The sequence below is a fragment of the Lonchura striata genome, chromosome 3 (assembly GCF_050655825.1).
Source record: "Lonchura striata isolate lonStrDom1 chromosome 3, ASM5065582v1, whole genome shotgun sequence".
Classification (NCBI taxonomy): domain Eukaryota; kingdom Metazoa; phylum Chordata; class Aves; order Passeriformes; family Estrildidae; genus Lonchura; species Lonchura striata.
Window position 1 is genome coordinate 28,717,339 of NC_140705.1, and position 18,281 is coordinate 28,735,619.

At 38.7% G+C, this 18,281-nt stretch overlaps 1 protein-coding gene across 20 annotated transcripts in view; it reads left to right on the top strand.

Annotated features, from left to right (window-relative positions):
- The window catches only part of ADGRB3 (adhesion G protein-coupled receptor B3), a 461,440-nt gene extending 444,184 nt beyond the window's left edge, over nt 1-17,256 (top strand). For 12 of the 20 annotated variants that reach the window (XM_021530139.4, XM_021530143.4, XM_021530140.4 and 9 more), the window contains 2 exons: nt 104-208; nt 2,117-2,935. In XM_021530139.4, coding sequence (XP_021385814.1) covers nt 104-208; nt 2,117-2,305 — 294 coding nt within the window. In that variant the 3' untranslated portion in view covers nt 2,306-2,935. Of the gene's footprint in view, nt 1-103; nt 209-2,116; nt 2,936-11,733 lie in introns of those variants that run through there. The other 8 variants (XM_077782362.2, XM_021530145.4, XM_021530146.4 and 5 more) reach the window with 6 other exon arrangements.
- Nucleotides 17,257-18,281: the final 1,025 nt, after the last annotated feature.

Consider the following 18,281-nt stretch of genomic DNA (forward strand, 5'->3'; position numbering starts at 1 on the left):
AAAAAAAAAACAAACAAAAAAAACCACAAGAAAACAAAAAGCAATACAAAACAAAACAACCAGATTCAATTATATATATAAGCAAGTATATTCCATTTTGCAGAAGGTCATGCATACAAGAAAGAGGCATATGGAATTGTTTCAAGAGTTAAATCAGAAATTTCAGACTCTGGACAGATTTCGGGATGTACCAAAATCAGGCAGTATGGTAAGTGTCCTTCTATTATATTTAAAATATGGTGGATCCAAAACAACAGTGAAACAAAAGCCTTTTGACTCCAGTACATTTCCCAAGAATACCTCACCTTTAGGTACCTCAGAAATGAGAACCAAAGCTATTTTCAGTAATCCAACCTATGACAAGACTCATTGGATTCTACAGTTAGACCATAAGTAACTCACTAACATCATTATAGATGACAAGTAATTGAACTGTAGGGAATGCACTTCAAATCTGCATGTGCCTTCTGTGTCTAAGGGCCTTTATACTGAGAAAGCAGCTCATGATATAATTTGACCAATAAGGCTTTCCCTCTAGCTAGGCAAGGAGATAATAAATTTGGTTCTACAAACAAGTCCAGATGGATTTACCTGTATGTGCAATCATCCAGAAAACACACAAGATCTCTGTAATGCCATGTTTTTTCCAAAATAGATTTATAAATATTTACAACGGGAAAAACAATAATTAAATAATCCTGAGTTGAAGCTGCTATCATCATAATTCAAATTTATACACACGCACACTCATGCACACATGCACTACACTCTGACTACACCTGATAATGAGAGCAAGGAAATAGTTGATTCTACCTAATCAAAACAGCTAATTTAGTCTGACATATTTTTATCAGTAATATTTTGATTAGTAATAATTTTATATAATTTTATAATGTGAAACTTGTATATAAAATGGAACTGAGCTAGAATCATTGTATTCTATAATTTTTTCAGAAGAGCTGCTTTCAGACATGAAGAAGAGGTATTAAGCAGATGTGAGGCCAATGGATTTACATCTTTTACATCATCTTAATCCAGCATAAATTTAGCCCTGATTCTTTGATGAACCTTTCTCTGTGATATGTGCTATTTTGTATCAAGTTCTCATTCTCCCTTTTGAGATCAGCTGACATGTAACATTTTCATTTGTCTCCCTACTTGAGATTTGCTATTCACATAAAGCTTGAATTAATTCAAAATCTCAAAGGGAATCTCAGTAGAAGAGTTGTGTTTATTGTGTTTCACATTGGTGCTGTGCTTTTGTAAGGTCTGCTACTAAAAGCTGCCTAGAGGAATGATCTGTTTGTGAGACAGTCAGAGAATGATCCAGGTACCTAAATATAGGCATCTCAGGCTATTTTAGGCAGAGGTCTTGGTTTACAGCACAATACAGGCAGCAGTGATACAGGGCTCAAAGGAGATCTGCACCTCTCGTGAAAGATAGTTGGAGATCAAGAAGAAAGTCCAAAGGCATCTTAGACGGTGCAAAAATACTGGATTTTAGCAACTAAAACCCACCTGTCATGTTACAGCAGAAATCTCTAATTAAATTGGTCCATAAAGTCTTTTACCTTATAAAACATAGCATTAAAAAAATAAAAATCATTCAGTAGAAAATAACCACCTTTCAGTCTGTTAATCCTAATATAGGTGAGCTCATCAACCTAGGCAAGGTGGCTCTCACAGCATTATCAAGGTTTCTGTCATCTTCCATGCACCTGCCACAATTTAAAATCCAGCTGGCAGTCTCTGTTTCAAACCACTCCATATTTCAAGCAACAAACTCTTCTCTGTTACTTTCCTTTTTCTTCTCCCTCTTTTCTCCCACTATTAGAAAGATGTCTGTTGGTACTGGATCTCTCAGCCCATTCCTCACACATTGGTTCTTGTGAAAGAAAGGGCTTAGCTGGCAGCTCAGGTGAGGAGCCTGCCAAAATGTTGATTGTTCACAGAGAAAGCATCGCAGCAGTGCCGAGCACCCGCCAGCCTGGCTCCCTGCAAACCCATTCCCCTTTCCAGCTTCTGTGTCTCATGAGAGCACGTCAGCAAACAGCCTTATAAATGGAAACTGCATTATTTCATCCTTGATTTTAATTCTTCTTTCTTTGGTCTTCAGGAGAACTCAGGACCCAGCAAGGCTCCATGGGACAGTTTCAAAACCACAGGTGACTACCAACACTATACAACAATAAATGTATTAGACACAGAGGCAAAAGATGCTTTAGAACTCAGACCAGCAGAATGGGAGAAGTGTCTGAACTTGCCTTTAGATGTGCAAGAAGGTGACTTTCAAACAGAAGTTTAACAGAAACGAACTGAACAAAACAGAAACAAAGTAAAAATAATTAATAGCACTGACAATAAAAAGACTTTGGGAATCCTGACGATCCTGACACTCCTGTCTGAACATTGCAACTACTTTTGTCAGGCTCTTCCTGTGCCAAATGTCAGTGGTTTTTTTCGTACAGTATATTCCCACTAGTGCAGCTAGTGGAGAACCAGGTGTACAATTCTTACCATCGTGTGTTGTAAGTACCCGTGGAATGGATTTGTAAGGTAATCTTTATAGATAAACCTCAAGCAACGATTCATGTTGTAACAGCTTCATTTGGTTTAGTTTTCAAAAAACTTCACCATGAAGCACAATGTATATATTTATGCAGTTTTTAAAGTTTATAACAGTCTGTTTGGCCATTACTACACTTTTTACTTTATAATATAAAAGCAAAGTTTTTGTCATTAAATGAATGTCTGTTGAGCTACATTCTTCATTGCTTTAAATGCAATAAAGTAATAATCTCACTTTTATATGAATAATATATTTCACATCTTTATTATTGCAGTTTTCTCTGGAAAGCTCAGAATAGCTTTCTCTGCTGCAGCTGTGTATAAAATATTTAAAATGTTGTATGGTGTAAATAAACCTTTGTCTACATATCAGTTTCCTAGTGCATTTTATTCTATATTGTTTCTCCTAAATTTGAATATTTATACAATTTTCTATAAAACACAAGTATTGAATATGTATTTGCAGTTTTAATAGCATGTTGTATGTAGCTTCTGCAAAAAGTTCATATTAGTAGGCTTCTAGCCATTCTGCATTTTCTTAGGTTTTTTTTTCCCGACAATGTACAATATAAATTGGACTTGTCAGAATACTATTACAATTTTTCTGTCCTATAAGGATTTTTGTCTATTTTTAGAAAGACAGATAATGGAAAATAAGTTAAGTTTCAATGCACAGCACCCAAAGAAAACACTGACTTGAAATCATTATATCTTGTGCATGGTGTTCTTGCTGCATAACACAAAATAATCTCAAGATAAAAAAGTTCCTAAGCATTTTAGTTTTATAAAATACCACCAAAACAATTAACCAAACCCAAGAAAACTGAGTCAGTTTCATCATGAATCACAAGTAGAATATGATTGTTCTTTGTATTGAAAATACAGTTAAACTTTTAGGAATAGGAATCTCCTATTCCATGCATAGAATCAAAACCACATCTTCAAAAATCTCATCTACAGCATAGCTGTGGGGGACATAGTTGGAAGGATATCTCAAATCTTCTGATGTCATAGTTCTAGGAAAAAGTTTCAAAAACTATTTTGGTTCCTGCTGTATAAAAGTGAATATCCTGCAGCCTACTAGCTGGAGGGATCTTAGAGAGGAAGAAAACATGACCACCAATCTGCTTAGGAAGAAAAAAGATAAGAATAGAGGCTTGTCAGTGAGAACTTAACCCAGAGAATTGGAAGAGGAAGATCAGCATCCATCTGTTAAGAGAAAAGTACTTAGGATCAACCTTGGGACCAATCTTCAGAAAGTGTTTCAGTTTGGCAATCATTTCTCCAGGCCATAAGGTATTTAAGTCACAAAAAGGAGCCTGTCTTTGCCTGCTTTGAGTGAGCACCTCATGCTGAGTGAAAACTTCTGTAATCTCATGCCTCAGGGACTATATCTTTAAACAAGTAAGAAATAACTAGCCATCAGCCTGGTACCAGGTCCAGTAACTGGCTTAGGTGCCTGGAGGTTAGATTATGTACTACTATCACCCTGCATAAGTTTGCCAACAACTTACTTAAATTGGGCAGGAGTGTTGCTTTGCTGGAGGGCAGGAAGGCTCTGCAGAGGGATGTGGACAGGCTGGATCCATGGGCAGAGGCCAATGCTGTGAGGTTCAACAAAGCCAAGTGCCAAGTCCTGCACTTGGGTCACAACAATGCCCTGCAATCCTTCAGGCTGGGGGCAAAGTGGCCAAAAAGCAACCCAGGAAAAAGGACCTGGGGGTGCTGGTTGACAGCAACTGAACATGAGCCAGCTGTGCCCAGGTGGCCAAGAAGGCCAATGGCATCCTGGCCCAAATCAGCAATGGTGTGGCCAGCAGGACCAGGGCTGTGATTCTTCCCAGCACTGGTGAGGCTGTACCTTGAGTGCTGTGTCCAGTTCTCTGCCCCTCAATTCAGGAAGGATGTTGAGATGCTGGATCATGTCCAGAGAGGGGCAACAAGGCTGGTGAAGGGTCTACAGAGTAAGTCCTGTGATGGGGCATCTGAGGGAGCTGGGGTTGTTTAGCCTGGAGAAAATGAGGCTCAAGGGAGATTTTATCCCTCTCTACAGCTCCCTGACAGGAGGCTGTAGCCAGGTGGGGATCAGTCTCTTCTCCCAGGCAACCAGTGGCAGGATGCAGAAGTGGACTTGACGCCCTTGCATCACGGGAGGTTTAGGTTGGACATCAAGAAGAATTTCTTCACAAAAAGGGTGGTTAGGTATTGGACTGACCTGCCCATGGATGTAGTGGAGTCTCCATCTCTGGAGGTGTTCAAGGAGCAACTAGATTTGTCACTTAGTGCTGTGGTTTAGTTGACAAGGTAGTGTTCAGTCAAGGTTGGACTTGATGATCTTGGAGGTCTTTTCCAACCTTAATGTTTCTGTGATTCTATCATTCTACACTGTGATACATCAGTCAAACAGAACTGGCTGTTTTTCAAGAGGCTGATGCAGAAGGAGGCAGATGGTAAGGCTGGCTATGCAGCCTCCTAACTTTTCAGATCAGATAGTGCACCAAAAACCTCTCACTACATACAACAGAAACTGCACATTTCTGAAGGATTTCATTCCACATGGTAAGAAGTCTCAGGGTATGTGTTACAAAATTTATAATTTTTGAGCCCAAATGAGGAAGCTTAGACCCCTGAATCCAGATATAAGCCTTAGCATCCTCCTTGACTGATCTAAACATAATACAAATCTTGAACACCTTGGTATTTCAATAACTGTAATGCAGAAATTATTTGTATAAGCTTTATATGACCTCACTCATGTTCAATGGTGGTCTAGTTACAACTGTAGAACGCTTAGGGTAGGCTGCAAACTTACCCAGGAAACATGGTAAATCAGTTTACACTCAATAGGCTGCTGACCCAGTTGCACTGTTATTAATAACCCAGTGGATTCAGGTTTAGCATTAGCCTGGGTGTTTGTGTATCACACAGCAGTCACAGATGTGCTTTCAGATGTGCAACATTCAGTGCCTCTTTATTTAGAGTTTGTGCTCCTCTGAGCAGAAAATGCTAGGCATTTTTATTTTCTTATATATTTCATATTTAGAAATTAAAAGTATGCTGAAACCCAGTATATTTGTCTACTGATCTGACTGCTTCCTCTTAACAGAGTTTGTTTTCCATAAGCAAGATGCCACTCATACTTGCAGTTTCTGCTCAATGTCTCTGAAGTGATGCATGTCAGACTGAGCCCAGCAGGAGAGTACAAACTTTTATGCACTGGCTTTAATGTTGATAAAGCACTGAGCAGATGTTTGGCATTTTGTTATATGCAAACAAGAATTAAGTCAGGACTCCCTAAATCATACTAGACACAGACATGACAGGGGGCCCTGCATCTGCTTACCAGTTAGTGCCACTCAGCATGGCCTGGCTGGGGTCCAGCTGCAGCTACAGAAAGGTTCAGGTGTTTGAAGGTGGTTCAGGTGCTTGAGGGCTCAGCCAATGTTCCTGTCACTAGCACTGGAGGAGACTGAGGCAGCTGAGCTCAGCCCAGAGTTTACCCAGAAGCAACTCAAAATATATATTCCCTAGATGTATATACAAGAGGCAAAAATCTTTTTTATTGAAGGCTTCGTTTTCTCAACAGTTTAAATACACATTAACAGTTGTATAAAACCCTATTCTGTTCCTTTGTCTCCTTCTTGATGCGTATTCAGGGAAAGACTTTTTTTCTGGCAAGTTAATGCTAAACAAAATATGGCCTGGATTTTTCAGTGTAGGGAAGCCGTGCATACAGGAAATCTAGCTGAGCAGCCAAAGATCACTCAGACAAGAGTTCAAGATGTCCAAGATTTCAAGGCTGTGTAAAGGGGTTTTGTGATCATACCAAAATTATTTGCAACACGGGCCTTTGCCAAAGTGATATTATTTAACCCAGAAACTTGGAGATAAACTATGAATTAGTCACTATTAAACTCTAGAAACTCTAGAACTCTCTTCAGCTCTAGAATATCTCTTGGAGATAAGAAGGGAGGAGAGTATAAGTAACGCTACAAGGGGTGAGAGTGCTGCCATTCTGATGCACCTTTGGAGTACCAGTGGTTTAATGTTGGCATATACGTAATGCTAATGACTGTGTGTAATGTAGATTTAGGACAAAAGACAAAAAGCTAGAGATCTTTTCCATTTAATTAACTACTGAGTCTGAGTTCTTCTCAAGCAATGTATCAGTGCTCTTGGAAGTGTTGTCCTGACACTCATCTAATATTGTTTTACACAGGATTAAACTGGGATAATTTCTTTTAAAAACAAACAAAACTAAACAATGAAGCAAAAAGCATCCAAGCCCCAAGATGCATCAGGAGAAATGCTCTCTGATGCTTTGGCTTGTCTCTGTTTCCCGTAGTTGGCAGACCAGGTTTAACAAAAGGCCTGCTTCCCGCTTGGAAGCATCCATCACAGCATCAGGTATGCTTTCCATTGGGCTATAGGAGGGGATCTAGAAATCTGTTGGCAATCAGCAGATGGAGACATGCACTGATAGCAGACTCTCAGTTCCTCAGGTGTTAGCTCAAGGCTGTGCTGCATCTCTGGATAAGGCACCAGAAGCATTTTGTAGGAGCAAACTTTATTTCCCTCTCTCAAAAAAGTGTCATAGAGCTCACCTGTGCAATCAAACCTCTTCTCATGTGCTGAAGGAGGAATCCAGAGAGATACCCAGTTGAATATGTGCTTGGGGAGCTGTGATTCATTTCTAGCTGGGTCTCAAACAGTGCAATGCTGTAGTCTTTTCTATTTATATTTTTAGAAACATCTTTTTTGTAAGGAAAGCATAAGTGGTCTCACTAAGAGAAATTCAATTACTGATAAGATAGGCATGAATACCAACACTAGCACTCCCACTGAAGTGTTTTGTCCATTAATTACAATTGTAAGATAAAGTAAGAGCCACTTATCTGGTTTTGACAAAATTCCCTCTTAAACTGCATTGGACCATCCTGTGGCACTGAGTTACTCCAATTAACTATACTACAGGACTTATCCTCTTGTTCTTCTCTGGTGTAATTTTATACCTCATTACTTCTTATGAGGAACAGTTAATAATGAACCAATTCAACTTCCTCCCTCAACTATATAAGTTACTGCTATTGGCCCCACACATGCCTCTTTTTTCAGGATTACAAACCCATGCTCAGTTAGTTCCCATGTAGAAATACAAGTCTGCTAAAGTTCTTAAATGAGTTCAGTAAATCCATAACTCATTATTCTGTTTGTTTCATGTAGAAAAAGGAAAAACTCTATGAGGAAGCTTCTAAAATTCCTTTTTATTCAGTGGGAAACACAAAACCTTAGAAATATATAAACATTCATTTTTGTTATCTAACCATTTAATAGAAAAGATATCACCATCTCTTTGAGCAAGAAATGAGCACCAGCAGCTTCTCTTAATTCTCTTCATGAGTACACTGATTTATTTTTTTTTTTTCTGCTGCTCCTTCTCCCTGGTGATGTGAAGACTGACTTTCTTTCCTAAGTTACACAGTTGCACCAAAACTGACAGAGAGATCTCTCCACTGACTAGGTGACAGTCCAAAAGGGAGCAAGGGCTATGTGAATCCTTTCAGATGGAGTAGTAGCTGTTTCCCACAGCCTGGAAGTGTGCTGAATTCTCAATTTTTATTTCCATTTTGGTGAACCTCCTTCCTCTAGCTGTGTGTTGAGGGGGATGCCCATCACTTCCTGACTCTCTTTTTGAAAACATAGAATGGGCATCTAAGACTAAGGGCTTGGGATCTGCTGCTCATGTCTGCTCATCCCTGTGACTTAAGGTCCTCAATAGAGGTGAGACTAGATGGCTCTAGTCTCAATGTTTGTTTTCTTGTTGATTATCTTGTGCAGCTGTTGGGAAGCTCAGCTGGAGATGTTTACTTTGTATACCTTGTATAAGCAGATAATGTGCCTTGTTCAACATATGGAGGCAAGCATAGGAAACAGGCATCTAAATCTTACGACCATCAAAAAATCCCAGTTCTTTTGTGGATCAAATCCTTAAGAATTGAAATACTTTAAAAATCTGGTTCTCAGAATCCAGTTTTAAGAACAGCAAAAACTATTCCTTTTACCAGTTGAATGATTTATTGAATCATGTCCCTAAATTATTGATTTAGGAAATTGCAAAAGATGATTCCTGAAGGACCTCATAGTATTAAAAAAAGAAAAAAAAAAAAAACAAAACAAAACTGGAATTGATTAGTATGTATGTATGTAGATGTTCAATTTCTTATTTGGTGTCTCCTTGGACCTAACCATTTATTCCATGTTCTTTTCAAGGAATATGTATTAGGAAAAGATTTTCAGAGCTCTTTTTAGTAATTAGGTTCCTAAATCAAGCAGGAATTATCTGTGGTTTGTAAAGACAGATAGGCAAAATCCTTTCTATCTAATTTAGAATTCTAACCAAAACATTGTCCTGACAAAATTTCAAACACAGAACTCTGCAGGGCAATCTCACTCTGCCTATTGTAGCTATCCAGGTCATTTTTGCAACCTACAGAAAAAGGGAAGCACCTCTGAACCCCAGCTAGACTCAGCCAGTTCTCTAAGTACAGATTGATTGCACAAAGAATTTAAAAGCCTCATGAGGGCAATAAAATTCTTCTAAATTAAGCACCAGATTTAGTAGGATTTAGACATCAACTTGTGAGCTAAAGTCTAAACTCCCATTATAATCACTGAAGAACAGGTCAATACAGTCAATGGAGTCTAAAAGCCAATCCAGCTTTCCCTTTACTAGAAGAAGGATGCAGTTAATGTGAGATGGCCCATATTTTGTGAAACATTTACATGGGGACTGCACACTGACACGAAAACTTCACCCCACATCTAAAATGATACTAGTTTTAACATGGGAATCCCACTACAGGGGAAGATTTTCTCAGATGCTCCAGGATATCCTGCTTCCAGCTATTAATTCAGGGAGGTTTGGGATTATGGGTACCATGTCAGATCTCCCAACTTCCTATAAATGTCAGAGCTACCCTCACTATCACACAGTGCCACTATTTAATCAGAATCTACCTTGCCTGCCCCTCTTCTGAACATTTGTGTCAGTTCAAATAGAGGATTCAATTTCTCTATAATTTTATTTTTACACCTCTAAATCCTGTATGTGGATTATCCAGATTCTCATCCTCCTGAGAGGGAAAGGACCACAGCCCAGGACAACTTAAACTGCCAAGTATCAGTAGACTGTAAAAAAGCACATTCTGGAAGATTAAATATGGGTCAAGCAGGCATGACAGAGTTATGGAGCCAGGAAAATTACAGTGTTATGCTTGGAGCTGATGCTAGATATCAGCCCCAAATGGTGTGCTGGAATATGAATACTTGCCTGGTGCTGCAATCTTGATTTTTCACTCCATTAGAATCTCCTAACAATTGGGCAACAGTCAAGCTACCTTTCTTTGGGCTCTAGCCCCCTGATGCTCTTATTTCTGCTTACACAGAGGCCAGACTTGAGATGACAAGTGTGTTTAACAGGGGTCCTGTGATGCCTTCCTGAAACTCAGAAGGTGGTGGTTCAAACCTTTCTCAGATGAGTAGGCTGGAGAAGCTTTCCAGCTTCTTCATACTGTCTTCTGACCAGTAAATAATTATGCAAAGAAGGAAACACAATCCCCACCTCAGAGCAGATAAAGCCCCTAGCAGTTAGTGGGTAGACTCAGGCCATGACATCTGAGAAAAAATTACACACTATAATTGACAGAAAAACATAAGGATGATTTCTCAGTGGCTCCCTTAACCAATTAGTTTAAAACCAACCAGTTCTCAAGGGAGATTACACAGAAGTAGAAAGGAAAATCTCTTACACCATAAAAATACCTCTAATTACTATTGCATGAGAAAGGAGGGAATAGTGTTTTGTATTTCAGTCCAAACCTAATCTGTGCCACAAATGGTGACTTTCAGGTTTATATGGAAAATATATTTTTAAAAATTCATTATCTCTCAACTAAGAAAATAAGAGAATATTATAAACTTTTAAAACATGCTTAATTCTTGGTCTGAAATAACTGCACATAATTTCATCATACGTAATTTCAAAAAAAAAAAAAATTTCCAAATCATCTTTCTCAGCACCATGTTATAGCATGATGGCTATCTTTTGGGGGCTGTGCTGGTTTTGGCTGGAGTAGTTAACTTTCCTCACAGTGACTGGCATGAGGCTGTGTTTTAGATTTGTGCTGAACACTGGGTTGATTAATTATAGAGATGTTTTTTGTTATTGCTGAGCAGAGACAGAGCCAAGGCCTTTTCTGCTTTTCATACTGCCAGGCTGGCGAGAAAGTTGGGGCTGCATGGGGGGTTGGGAGGGGACACAGCCCAGACAGGTGACCTAAACTGACCTAAGGGATATTCCAGACCCTGTGGCATCATGCACAGTGTATACAGTGGGTGGGAGAAGGAGGAAGGTTGGAGCGAGGACGTTTGTTTTCCCAAGTCACTGTTACTTGTGATGCAGCCCTGCTCTCCTGGAGATGGCTGAACACCTGCCTGCCCTTGGGAAGCAGTGAATTCATTCCTGATTTTACTTCCCTCATGTGCATGGCTTTTGCTTTCCCTCTTAAATTGTCTTTATCTCAACCAATGATCTCTCCTGGATCCTACTGGTGGAGGAGTGAGAGAGCAGCTGTGCAGTGCTTGGCAGCTGGCTGGTGTTAAACTACAACAGGGACAATTATCCAGGCAATTAAAAGGTATTACAACATGTAAATATATTCAAAGTGAAAAGATACTAACTTTGACCTGAATTTTTTTTTTTAAAGCTCATCACAAAGACATGTATTAAATTAAAAGAAGATTTTAAGTAATTATTTTTATTTACTTTCCAATAGTCACTTAGTATCCTATGTTCCTCTAAAACTGTGATGGCAGTAAAGAAATTTATTAATTTGGGTAAGGGAAAGAAAGATCATTCTTTTTGCAGTAATTAATATTTGCATAGCAGGAGGTCCCCTATTTTAATAAAGAGCCCTCTTAGAGGATGACAGCCTTCCAAGTATGCATCAGAACTTCTTAAGAACTTAATGCAAAAATTCTCCAAAAGTTAGGAAAAAAACATGATTATTCATCTTGTTTGGAATGAGTTCCCAAGACAGGATCCAGGTTTTGCATCTAAATAGGAGGTTGAAACCTCTGTTAGACAACCATTTCTTCCATTTTCAGTACACCTAAAATCCCAAAGCACTGGAGAACTTTGGAAACCTCTGAAGATCTGAAGACACCACAGAGTTTACAATAAGTATGGAAATCAATAGCACATTTTGTATGGATTATTATCTGGTAAGTACTTGGCTACAAAACCCTGGGTTCTCAGGTTATTTTGAAATTTTGTGTTCAGAACATTTTCCTCCTCTCTTGACCAGCTCTATGGCATTGTATTAGCAAGCAAATACATAAGCAGATAACCTTTTGGAGAGGGGTAATTTTCTAAATCTAGTGCTTAGAGATTTTTTTTCTCAAGATATGTAATCTGATTTTGAATAATTTGTAATTGTAAAAGGCATCAACCAAAGGTTTCTTAGTGAAGAAAAATAAAAAAAAAAAAAAGCCCAGGATGCTGATGTACATCTCTTCTGCACAGTGCTTTTGGCCCATCCCTCCAATTTTTCTGCATGGCAGCCCTGCTTGGACATACCAACTACTTGCCATATGTCTGCCAACCTGGTAAGAATGCATTACCTTGCACCTTTGACAAATTGGACAGGTCTCAAAAGAGACCCCTGCAGTGCTGCATTTACAATCTGCCTCTAAACCCACAAACTCTCTGAGTTCAACAATTTTTTTACCCACCTGGTTTCCCATCCATTTACTGCCATCCTCTGGCATTTTAACTTGGGTAGAATTATAGAATCATAGAATGTCCTGGTCTGGAAGGGACCATAAGATCATCAAGTTCCAACACCCCTTCCTTGGGCAGGGTTGCCTTCCACTAGACCAGATTGCTCAAATCTAATCACTACCAAAACAATCAGCTCCTACAGCTGTCACATCTTCAAACCATTTCACTTCTGCAAGGATGGATCTCCTGAGATAATATTTGGAATTTAACAGGCTGCAGCTCACACATTGCTTGAAGACCCACTGAACATGTAAAAATATTGAACAAGTGAGATTATTTGAGGAAACCTGTCTAATTGCAAGTATGTATTTCACATAATTTAATAGTTGTTGCCATACCAGCTGTTCAATCAGGAAATGCTTGTCAGCTTTGAGTCCACATTCAACTTTATCATACAGACTAAAGACAACAGGATGTATTTATCTCACTTTAATCACTATGTTTTGTCTACTTGTGACCTGTACCGTGACTTAGATATCGATCCTAGTATTTTATAGGGTAAATATTGGTACAATTATAACTTTTATTAAATTTCCAGATTTTCCCCTAAATAGATGATTGGGTTTAATATTGTTAACACCACTGACTAAGAAAGATATATTTTTTATATTTTTGAAAGTGAATACTAATAAATTTTACATTCTTCCAAAATATCTATTTCAAAATATGCTAACCACGTATTAAAAGATAATGATAAAAAACTGTATGAATAATATTTCAGTATGATAATATATTAATTTTCAAATATGAGTAATGAATATTTTTTAATCTTATTTTTACACAATAATCGTGTTTTGTTATTAGAAGTTAGATTGCTGTGGAAAATGCCAAGGCTGGGCAAGGAAAGTTTTTGCTTGGGGTCCCCAGAGCTTATTCCAGGATGGAGAAGGTGTGCACTTCAGATGATGCTCTGTCCACCACTCCCATCAAAACCTGTGTAGGTCTAGGCACAGGAACAAGCCAGCAGCTCAGCCATCCTTTCCCTTGTCTGACAGCAGAGGACAGCACACAGTGTGTTTTTGTATCCCAGCAGGTTGCCAGGCCCAGGCAGTGAAGAAAGGCCAAGGCAGAAGCTATGTCACACAGAAGAGATGGCCCAGCAGCAACAAACCTGTCAGTCACCAGGACGTTGCTTGTTCATTTTTCCAGAAACAGACTCTTTCTCCCAGCTCCTGAGAAGCTGTTCACTGCCACCCTCTCATACTGAAACTTCACTAGGAATACAGCCAGATGTGTGCCCAGGAGGTGCTTGTCAACATGTCCTTCTCCACCTGTGCTGAAGTTCTTTCATCACCAGATCGAAATTCCTGCCCTTAGTGTGGCCTAAATCCATGTCCTTCTGCTGGCCCATGTAGAAATGAGGCAATTAGCAGCACTAAGATGTGAGAAGAGAAAAAATCCCAGTACCAACATATCCTACCATTGTGCATCCCATTCTTCTGACCCTGAGGGGAGGTGACTGGATACCCTTGCTGCACTCCAGCATGAAGATCCTGTTAGTGCTAGTCTTACTACAAAGCACGAGAGAAGTGACGTCTCTAATCTCCACTCATCTCTCAGGCCTAAAACTGCTGAAGGGTTCACATTACCCTCTGCCTGGCAACATTTGGGATGTGCAGCACACATCTGGGATGTGCAGCAGCAAATTGATGGTTGTACCTCTGCCACTGACCTTCCTGCCAAATCTTCTTGACAGCAGTACTGATTGTCTAGATGTAAGAAGGATGGGAAAACAAAGTGAACTGTCTTTGCCATTTAGTGAAAAAAAGGAGTCAAATATCCCATCCTTCTTTTTAAAGAATTAAGAATGATGGAATCACTAAGAGCTTTGTTGTGGACTCTTACTTTCTGGCCTGCTGCCTGAAGAAAAGTATTGAAAAGATTAAGGGATCTACAAGAGAAAAAGGAGAGTCTAAAATAGATTGAGGACTTAAGTAAGTCTGTTTAAATGGCTTTTTTATCTCAAGAGCCTCTCTAAAAAATCTTTAGCAATTCAGGCCATCAAAGAAATTTCACAATGATCAGAAATTAAATTACTACAATTCACTGATTTCCTAGTTCAAGAAGTGACTACTGCAAAGTTTACTAGCATTTCAAAGGGATGCCTCATCTCAGCAGCTGTTTTTTGTGTCCCAGATGTCTATTTGCCCTCTCTGTGAACTGACACACTGTGGTGTGCTAGTTAGTTCCACTTCTACTTCAAAGCTCATAAAATCACCCCACAGTTCTCTCCAGGATGTGAATGTTTATGAAACACCAGTCAGCAACCCTGACTGCAACCAGCAGCACCTATTTTTGAAGCCAGCAGGCTTCACATCCACAGCATCAGAGTCAAATATGAAAACTGAATTAACCTGCATAAGAAGAAGAAGGCAGCGAGTTCTCCTTGCCAGGGAATGCTTCAGCTTTATTTCAGCCATTTTGTCATCTGTGTCACCATAGATGGGCACAAACAAGAAAAATATGTGCCTTATTGCTTAAGGCATTCTGGACAGGCAGGAAGGCTGGTGAAGAATTTGTTTTGGTGACAGCTGGAGGGGCCTAGAGGGCTGTCAGCTCTAATACAGTCAGATTGAGAATTAATTCCCACATGCAAGATGCAGATACAAGCATCAAAATTTGGAACCCATTTAATCAGGGGAGCAGCAGTGTCTGCTCTGGTCAGCAGGGGATGTGTCATTTGCTCTGAAATACACAGGTTCAGGGTTTTCACTTCAGCAAAGTATTCTTGTAGATGCATAACCTGACTGTTTCAAGTTCCTGAGTATTGGAAAATCCTTCTCTTTTACAGAAGAACCGTAACATTTTTTTCTGAAAAAACCCAGAAAGATTGCAAATCAAATTACTTGAACTGCAGGTAGATCATCTTACCTGAAGAGATAAGCAAATTAGGACATATTTTGTTCTTCCTAATACCAGATAGATCTGGAATAAATCCATAGATTTCATCAGAGCTATCTCTTATTTGTACAAGTGTAAACAAAGCAAGAAAAGTCTAGTTAGCTCTTTTCCCATGTAGTGTATACAGAGATTTGCACATTTGATGTGTATGTAATTTGTTCAATCTCTCTTTATGTGTAATGCTCTCACATAAATCAGGAAAATACATCTATGCATTTGTTTTCTTTTTCCTGTTTTAAAGGAAGACTCTGGCAAGTTGAGCTCCAGTTATCATTACTGACATCCCAAATACCATATGAAACTTTCCAGATGCTTTGAGAATTTCAGTTTGGTTTGGAACAAACAACTTATAAAAGCTTCCCTTTCAGGCAATATAAAAAAATAATTATATTACCTGCACTTAGGGTTCTAAAAATTTAAACAACTACTTGTTATATTTTCATAATTGCAGTGTTTCCTAGATACATTGTGTCACAGATACACATCTGTGTAGTCTTTTATTGTATGCATTCAGTCTGTCTTTAAAATCCAGAAGTGGAAAAATAGCACCTCCTGCCTAGCAAAGCTATTATTTTAAGTGTCAAGCATTAGGCTTTTCAAGACAGGTGAACCTATAGTAAGCAAGAACAATTTTATGTGGAAAGTCTGATCCTGAATACAGTCACTCAGATCTCATCTGGTTAGATTTTCAAGATCAGAGAAAAGGCAGACAAAACCCAGCTTTTCACCTGAACTCTACATTTGAGACATCTTTCCTTGAATCAAACTTGCTCTATGCCAAATTTGGATGATTTTAGCTCAAACTGAGGTTCTCCTTGAGAGGCCAGATGAGTGCATGTGTAATCTGAAAAGTTGTAAGGGAGTATATAAGGGGCTCCTCTTGTTCTGCAGAAGAATCACAGAGCAGAAGTTAACCCTACAAGCCTCCTACAAGCCTATCAGTGTACTGGAGTAGACTGATACTGCAGGTCTGAGATGTTCTGAGGAGGGGATAGTTTCACTTCCTTCATACTAATTTTGGCAGATTCTTTAATTTCCTAGGGTAAGTCTGACCAACTTGAAACTATGCCATCCTAACAGATTGGTACAAGCATGAGGACAGGAGACAATGTACAATAGGCGTATGAAATGTGCCAAGATATGAAATTGTTTTCTGCCTAAAGCTTCCATACTTCTTACAGATAGGGCAAATGCTCAGGAATTGCAGTAAAATTTGAAAAATTTAAAATAAAAAAAATTAAAAATAGAATGTAACAAAATTAACTTCCACAGCTGCTGGAGGCTTTCCTTGACCTTTACATGTATTTGTGAGCATACTTCTTTGCAGAAATACATTAGGGAAGATACTAAAATGTGCTTTCCTACCTCTTCCATGTCTGACAACAATTTCATTATTGTCTTCATTATTCCATACTCTCACGAATAAGGAAGAGATGCTGATTTTCAATGGCTAAGAAATGCATCACTTTTCATCTATAAAATTAAAATTCAACTTTGTCCTTACTGAGTTGGTCTTTTGAAAGAAATTCATTAGTGCATGACCAATGGAATTAAAAAAAGAAATGCATCTGTGCAGGAACAATTTTGCTCCACAAATAACTCCAGAAAGTCAGATTCCTGTACACTGACATCAGGGCTCTTCATTTGGCTCTTCACCAAATCAAGTTATAAAAAAGAGCATGAAGCATCCCACAAACAGCTACTTCCAGACTGCTGCAAGCAAAACTGTGAACACCAGGCAAGACACAATCCTCACTGCTGCCATGCAAGACACTACTTCTGAAATTCTCCTGCATTTTTCTTTGCCATGCTAGTAAATCATCAGGGTGTTTTTAGCAGTAAACACATCTACTCTGCCTTTAAAAATTACAGTTTTGCGCTCTTGCAATAAATTTCACTTAAATATATGCAAAATAAAATATTTACTTTCAACATCATTCTCAAAATGTATTTTGATTTGTCTGCTTGGCTTTGAATGTTGTTGTGTTTTTTTCAATAAAAGTGGACCAAGGTAAAATTGAAGACTTCAAGAAATCAGACTCATATAATGAAAAGCAATTTACCATTCTGCCTGGAGAGAGAGGTTTTCAGTGTGTCCTTCCTGCAATGACTTATGGATTAGAAGTATAGAGAATCTTAAGAAAGAGAAAAAGGAAAAATAAAAAAAAAACAACCAAGTGAAAATTAATATAATAAGGTGTAGGCTGAGAATAGCACATACAGACAAGAAAACAAATGAGTGGTTCTGCCAGGGAGATAACAGAAAATAAAAATAAAGTGGTCCTGGGCCAGGCACTCTGCAAGATAACATGATAAAAGTTATAGTAGAGGAGCTACACAACAGAGCAAGTCTTGGATGCAAAAATAATAGAGATGAGATCGAAGTACAGATATTGTCAGTCACAGATAGAGCTGAGAAGGACTAGGATCCAGCATAAGTGACAATGCTTGGTTCCCCTGGTTGCTGTTGCAACTCATATCTGAAATCCCCATGACACATATTTCTCCACATCTTAAAATTATTAAAAGCAGATGACATTCCAAGAAAACCATGAATTTTTATAAAATATTTCATTAAAAGAAAAAAAAAAAGATTAAAAAAAAATAAAATGTTATATAAATGTATTACATCAATTCCAAAACCTGCTATGAAATCACATGACTGCCAGTTGGGAAAGAGACAACCTAATGTTTGCACTGAGGGATCCACAGCATGAAGTTCACAATCTCAGGGTCCAGAGGAACTCTCTGGTGATTCAGCATTCAATTACTATAAATGTGTGCACTTCCCACAGCCTGAGCATGTACAGAAATGACTTCCTACTTCTAATGCTACGCTGGGCACTTACCTTGGTTAAGCTAACATTAAAAGTGTACCCGTGCTTACTGCATCCTCTGGGCCTGCTGTTATATTGTGAGTTCATACTGTGTTCAGCTGTTCCCTGCATAAAGACTTAAAAACTTTAAAATG